The sequence below is a fragment of the Rhea americana genome, unplaced genomic scaffold (assembly GCF_003343005.1).
Source record: "Rhea americana isolate MKP2758 unplaced genomic scaffold, rheAme1 scaffold_765, whole genome shotgun sequence".
Classification (NCBI taxonomy): Eukaryota; Metazoa; Chordata; class Aves; order Rheiformes; family Rheidae; genus Rhea; species Rhea americana.
The window spans coordinates 8,129-15,015 of NW_028186940.1; the positions used below are offsets into that span (position 1 = coordinate 8,129).

Consider the following 6,887-nt stretch of genomic DNA (forward strand, 5'->3'; position numbering starts at 1 on the left):
CGGGGCGCCGCCGTGGCCGGCGCCGGGCGAAGCCGCTCGCGGCCCTCCCCGCCGGCCGGGGCTCCGCTCCTTCGGCCGCCGCGGCGCCCGCCGGTACGGTCGGAGGCGCGTGAGTCAGAGAAAACGTGACTCGGATGGGCAGATTTTGCGATCGGTTTATTTATAGCACCAGGAAATCCTGCAAACGTTATTTAGCACGCCTGAAAAAGAAAAAGAMAAAAAGAGAAGACAGTCCGGAGCTAGCCCCGGGCGAGGCCCGCGGCGGCGGCGCGGTGCTGGAGGAGYGCAGCGCCGCGGGAGCCTCGTCCTTGCCGGCCGGTTCCGCCTTCGTGCTCCRGCTTCCCGGGCTGCTGGCGGCCCGGCGAGCTCGCCCAGCCCCGCCTGCAGCGGGCCCCCGCCGCCGGCGTCTCGCGTGTCGGAGCCGTCCCCCGAGCGCGGTCCCCTTGGCCCGCGGCGCAGGCCACGGGTCTCGTGGCTGGGTCTCGGGAGCCGCTGATGGACGGAGCCGGCACGGCGCGGCGGGAAGYGGGGCCGGCTCGCTGCTCCCCGAAAACCCCCCCCCGCCCCGAGGAAGGCCGGGCTGGGAAGCGGCTGCCTCGCGGCGGTGATCCCTCGTGGGTGACCGCCGCGCTGGGCGGACGGACGGCACACGGCAYGAGAGGGCAAGGCGGCACCCGGGGCTCGCACCGCGCCGCTGCGGCTGGAGCCTCCGTCCTCCTCCTCCTGCCGCGAGGAGCCCCCCGGGTGGATGGTCTCTCTCTCCCTTCCCTGGGGTCAGCGTGGTGAGGCCGGGCGGGTAGTCCCCGCGGGAGGTCGTCACCCTGCGGCGCCGACAGCGCCTTCCCACGGGTCACGCTGGACCTGGCCGCGTGCCTGAGCGCGGATCTTGGTGGGATCTCAGAGGCACGTTGGGTGTTGCACGGGGTTGGCAGCAGCAAGGAGGGCACTGCCCCGGCTCGTGGCGCTGAGGGATGCACCCACGAGCGCCGAGGGAGCTGGCCAACGTTGTCGTGAGGTTACTCTGCATTACCTGAAAGCTCACGGTGATCACAGTAGGGTTGCTGAGGGCTGGAGGAAAGCAAATGTCACCTTTATGGTCAAAAAGGACAAGAAAGCGGATCAGGGCCTGGTCAGGCTCACTGACCCTTGGGAAGGTGGAGGAGTAACTGGTTCTGGAAACCAGCTCCAGCTGTGTGAAGGACAAGGAGGGGATTGGGAGTACGCATTTATGAAGAGGAAATCACGCTTAACGAACCTGYCGGCCCTCTGCAGTGAGCGGCTGGCTTGGCGGATGAGGGGGGAGCAGCGGATGTTGTTTATCTTGATTTCAGTGAGGCTTTCGGCACTGTCTCTCTTGATGGCCTCATAGGCAAACTGATGAAGTATGGGCTAGAGGAGCAAACAGTGAGGTGGACTGAACGGCGGAGGTCAGGGGGCTCTGATCAATGGCACAGTCTAGTCGCAGGCCTGCAGCTAGGGGTGCTGTCCAGGGGTCAATACCGGCTCCAATCCTGTTCGGCTTATTCATCCATGACCTGGATGAGGGGGCAGATGCACCCTCAACAACTTCATAGATGACACAAAATGGGGAGGAGTGGCTGATGCACCCGAGGGCTGTGCTGCCATTCAGAGAGACCTGGACAGGCTGGAGAGCTGGGCAGAGAGGAACCTCCTGAGGTTCAACAAGGGCAAGTGCAGGGTCCTGCACCGAGGGAGGAATAACCCTGGGCACCAGTACAAGCTGGGGGCTGACCTGCTGGAGAGCAGCTCTGGCAGTGCTGGTGGATGACAAGGTGACCATGAGGCAGCAATGTGCCCTTGTGCCCAGGAAGGCCAATGGTCTCCTGGGGTGCATTGGGAAGAGTGTTGCCAGCAGGTCCAGGGAGGTGATCCTGCCCCTCTCCTCAGCCCTGGGGAGGCCTCATCTCGAGTCCTGTGTCCAGTTCTGGGCTCCCCAGTCCAAGAGAGACATGGAGCTACTGGAGAGAGTCCAGCGTAGGGCTACAAAGATGATCMGAGGGCTGSAGCACCTGCCCTGTGAGGAACRGCTGYRAGAGCTGGGCCWGTTCAGCCTGGGGAAGAGAMGMCTGAGGGGGGATCTGATCAATGTGTACAAGCACCTGAAGGGAGGGTGTCAAGGGGACGGGGCCAGACTCTTCTCAGTGGTGCCCAGTGACAGGACAAGAGGCAACAGGCACAAACAGAAACAAAGAAAGGTCCATCTGAACATGAGGAAAAACTTCCTTCCTGTGAGGGTGATGGAGCCCTGGGACAGGTTTCYCAGWRATGTTGTGGAGTCTCCTTCCTTGGAGATGTTCAGAAGCTGCCTGGACAGGGTCCTGGGCCACCTGCTGCAGGTGCCGCTGCTTGAGCAGGAGGAGTTGGACAAGCTGATCTCCAGAGGTCCCTGCCAACCCCAGCCATTCTGTGAATGGTAGCCTCCGTGCTGCCAGGAGCTGGGGACCCGGTACCAACCCTCCCATGGAGCTACATTAACCTGCTAGCAACGCCCCTYCTTGCAGCGCTGGGTGCCCATGGACCGCGCCATGTGAGCAGTGAAAACCGCCCTAGCCTTGACCAGGGGAGCAGTTTGCACGGACTTCTTGCCTTGCTTCTCCTCTGGTGGAGAGGTGGAGGTGGGCTTGGGGCAGTGCTAGGCCAGGCGAGGGAATAGCAGGTGGGAGACTCGGCTCCTGGTTCTGAGCCTTCTTCTCCTGGCAGATGTTCCACCTCTGTTGACCCCTCCCTACGCCGGAGCAGGCACTTCAGGAGAAAGAGGTGCCCTTGCTCTAGGGGAACCTCCAAATGCCTGAGTGAAGCTGTGAGCCGAGCACGTGTCAGCCTCTGCCCGCAGTGCGGAGGCAAGGCTTGCGGCACGGTGGCTCGCACGCCGGGTCTGACGCAGTCCGGCGGGGTGGCTGGAGGGGCGCGTGGGTGGCATCCTGCCACCCCCAGGTCCACGAGCAGTACGTCCATATTTGCATTCAAAAATCAGGAACTGGCCTCATGGCTGAGGCTGTGAGCTCACCCCTGAGATCAGGAGAGTTAAACCAAACGGGCGACCGCGCAAGCTGTGAATCGGCACTTGCTTTTGTCTGGGCCCAGAGATAAAACRTGTTTCCCTGCCTGGGATTTATGTGTGTGGGACCGTGGACAGCCTGGGAGCCGGTGGCCTTCAGCTCCCTGCACCGGCATCACATTTGCATGCAAAGGATTTGTCTGGGATTGATGAGTGGGATGCACCCTCCAACATCTGACCCAACCCTTCGTGTTCGTGTGTCCTGGCAAGAGTGAACCTTTGCCTTGTGCTGGAGGCTGTGAGAGCCACAGCCGTTGCCATCTTCCAGCGGTGGAGAGCTCTAGGCTCTTCAAGGGGCTGTCCATCCATCTCTCCAGAAGCTCTGGAGATGTTTATGGATCTCACCTGCTCTGTATCAATCTGAGATTGAGCGTGCAGGTCCTGGGATGGCCACTCYGTCCCTGGTTGTGTCGCAGCTTGGAGGCAGCAGGACGAGAGGTTTTTGGCCCCATGTTGAACACCTCTGTGCTGCTGCAGCGGGRTGTGAGCATCCCCAGCAGGGACGGGGATTGCAGCCCGCTGGGAACTGCTGTACAAGCTGATTAGAAGGGAAGAGACCTCCTGAAAATCAGATGACCTCACTGGAAAACATTAGTTTTGGGGMCCTGGGTCTCAATCCCAGCCTGTCAACCCCTGGAAACTGGGTGGACGATCTGCAGGGACCCAGGGAGGCAGCCAGCGGGGCAGCTCTTAGGGAGGAGGAAGAGAAGGAAGAGGAAGGGGGAAGTGCACGTGCAAATGGGGCCTGCTCRGGCGTCCTGGGGGGGTCAGCGCTCATCGCCCAGGGCACGTGCTCATCGCTGTTTCCTTGCCCCCAGGTCCTGATGTGGTGCCGAGCCCCACCAGCCGGAGGGGAGATGCACTGAAGTGGGGCAGGTCTCAGCTGCCGGGCCCCCGCGCYGCCCCGCCATGGAGGAAGGGACCTCCCTGCCGGTGGCCGTGTGGCTGGCGGCCCTCCACCTYGACCAGTACGTGGACGGCTTCGAGAGGAACGAGCTGCGGACCGTGGCCGACTGCCGGGCCCTGACGGACGAGGCGCTCACCTGCCTCGGCGTGGTGCTGCCGGGCCACCGCAAGCGCATCCTCCTGGGCCTCCAGAAAGCCTTCGCGGAGGTCTCCCTGCCCGCCGAGGTGCCCCAGCTGCCCGCGACGAAGCCAGTGCCCAGGAAACGCCACATTTTCCGGCTCGGCACGGGTACCGCGGCCGCGCCGGTGCCGCAGGAGGCTGCGGGCGATGCCGGCCGCTCGCCAGAGCCGGAGGCTGCCGCGATCTTCGCCCCGCTGCCGCCTCCCATCCCGCCCCGCACGGGCTGCCGGCCCCCGGTCAGGTTCTCCCCACCGGGGACCGAGCCCCCGCCGCCGCCGCCGGCCGAGGGGCGGCCGAAGCCCCCCGTGCCGCCCTTGCCGGCCAAGCGGCACCAGCTGGAGGCCAAATGCACGTCCCTGAAGGCGCCGGAGCTGCGGAGCCGCCCGCCGGAGCTGCCCCCGCGAGCCGCCTCCCAGAAGGCGGCCGGCAGGTGAGGACCGCGCGCCGGCCCCCGCGTTCCCGGTTTTCCTGCCCGCTCCGGGCCTGGCTCCCGCTTCCAGCCCAGGTGACATCCTGCGCCRCGACCAGCACGGGCTTTGCGTTGGGAGGGGTGCACCGATGGGGCCCCCGTGGCTCCCCAGCACATCTGGCTAGGGATGGCAGCGGGTGCCGGGCACATCTGGCCAGGGCTGCCACCGCTCCCTGCCCCCAGCACATCTGGCTGTGGATTCCCCCGCCTCCCTCCATCGCCCCGCGCGTCTGGCGCTGGGTATCTCCTCTCCCTTCTGCTGGCCGGGGATGCCCGCACACCTCCATAGCCCCCCGGCACATCTGGCCTGCTATACCCTGCTCACATCTGGCTGGGRCTGGCCCAACACCCCCAGGGACCCGGGCTCACGTGCCTGGGGAGGCCCAGCACAAACCACAACGCAAGCCCATCCAGCGTGGGGTGGCCAAGCAACCCCAGAGCTCCCCCTCACCTCGGCGTGGGGGGCCACATCTGGCTCGAGGTGCCTGCACACCCCCAGATTCCCCCGCACATCTGGCTGGGAGAGCCCTGAAAGCCAGCCGCAACCCCGTCCCCTGTGCAGACACATCTGGGCAGTGATGTGCATCCTCCCAGCACACCTGGGCAGCGATGCCCACAGTCTCCACATCTGGCAAGGCAAGTCCTTGCTCCCTGGCACATCTGGCCGGGTATCCCGCCCATCTGGCCCAGCATGCCTCGCCACCGGCCAGGGCATGCCCAGGCATGGGCAGCGCGGGGGGCAGAGCRCAAAATGTGCTTTATCCAGAGCAGATCGCGCTTTGCTCAGGACAGCGGTGCCCTCTAGTGCCCAAACGCCCCATTCTGCACCGGGTGGGGGGCACCCCTGGGAAATACCGGCTTTGGCCAAAATCCTCCCCCCGCCATCTCCGAGCTCAGGGGTGTCCCCGYGGGGTAAAGGCGCCTGTGTGCACAGAGCAGCTGGGACCGCCGTGCCGGGCTGCAGGCGGGMCGAGCCAGGGGGGATGTGGGGCTGAGCGCACGGTGCCAGGCGTGTCCAGCGTGGGGTCCTTACAACCTTCCCTCGCTAGCGTGGTTGTGCTTCGGTGCAACGRTCAAATCTATTATTCTATTACTAAATGCTAATCCGGGAGAGSAAAGCAGGTCCCGGGCCCGCAGGGGGCTGGGTGCCCCGTGGAGCTGGCGAGGAGGCGGCTCGGGGCCCGCRGGTCCCCCGAGGCTGCGGTAACGCTCTCCTCCGCTTGCAGCCCAGCCCGCGGGGAGGAACCGGCAGCGGCCGCAGGGGAACGGGCCGCGCTGCGGGCCCGTCACGTGAGAGCGGGCTGAGCCCTGGTTAGAGCAGCGCTGCAGCCCTCCCCGCCTGCGCTGAGAGGCTTCCCCAGCTCACGCCTCCTCCCCGGCCGAGCTGCCGCTATGTCCCTGCCGCGTTTCGGTGCGAGCAAAAGCAGCTTTTTTAACCGGTGCGGCTGATGCCGGGTGGCTTTATTGCAGCGACGCAGCCGCGTGCCCGCGAGCAGCTACCCGCCGTGCCCGAGGGGGCTGCGTGGCGTTACGTGCCCGTGCAAGGCCCCGGCACGCCTGCGCGTGCACCTCCCTGCGTGCCGGACCGCAGGGCCCCCCTCTCCCACCTGCGGCCAAGGGACGTGCTTCCGGAGCAGGGATGTTTCCTCCCCTTGCGCTGGCCTGCGTGGCCTGCAGGAGAAGCCCTCCCGGCAGGGTGGGCACAGTCCCTGCTCCCGGGGGGGGGCCTTGCCTCGTCTCCCAGGCCGTRGGGAAAAAACACATGGGATGCTTTGCAGGATGGGAATGCAGCAGGAGCTGGCTGGGATGCTGGGCTCCAGCCCCTGCCCTTGCCCAGGTGAGGCTGCCCTCTGACAAGCTGTGCTTCGCCCTCCTCCTCATCAGGTTGCTGCATAGCCTGGGGTGGGAGCAGGACAGACCAGGGCAGGATGCATGGCCAGGATGTGGCTTGGGCGGTCGGGGAGGCTTCTTCACCATCATGAGAGGCCTTGCTGGTACCCTGTGGGTGGATGAGCACCCACCCCGGATGGGACTGACCTGCTGGAGAGCAGCTCTGTGAAGAGGCACCTGCAGGTGCTGGTGGACAACAAGCTGACCATGGCTCTTGTGCCCAAGAAGGCCAATGGTCTCCTGGGGTGCACTAGCAAGAATGTTGTGAGCAGGTCCAGGGAGGTGATCCTGCCCCTCTCCTCAGCCCTGGGGAGGCCTCATCTCGAGTCCTGTGTCCAGTTCTGGGCTCCCCAGTCCAAGAG

At 65.3% G+C, this 6,887-nt stretch overlaps 1 protein-coding gene across 1 annotated transcript in view; it reads left to right on the forward strand.

Annotated features, from left to right (window-relative positions):
- Nucleotides 1-2,813, forward strand: part of LOC146585775 (START domain-containing protein 10-like) — a gene marked incomplete at its 5' end in the record, with an annotated part of 10,932 nt that extends 8,119 nt beyond the window's left edge. The window contains one exon of the mRNA XM_085322335.1: nucleotides 2,722-2,813. Coding sequence (XP_085178461.1) covers nucleotides 2,722-2,813 — 92 coding nt within the window. The remainder of the gene's footprint in view (nucleotides 1-2,721) is intronic.
- Nucleotides 2,814-6,887: the final 4,074 nt, after the last annotated feature.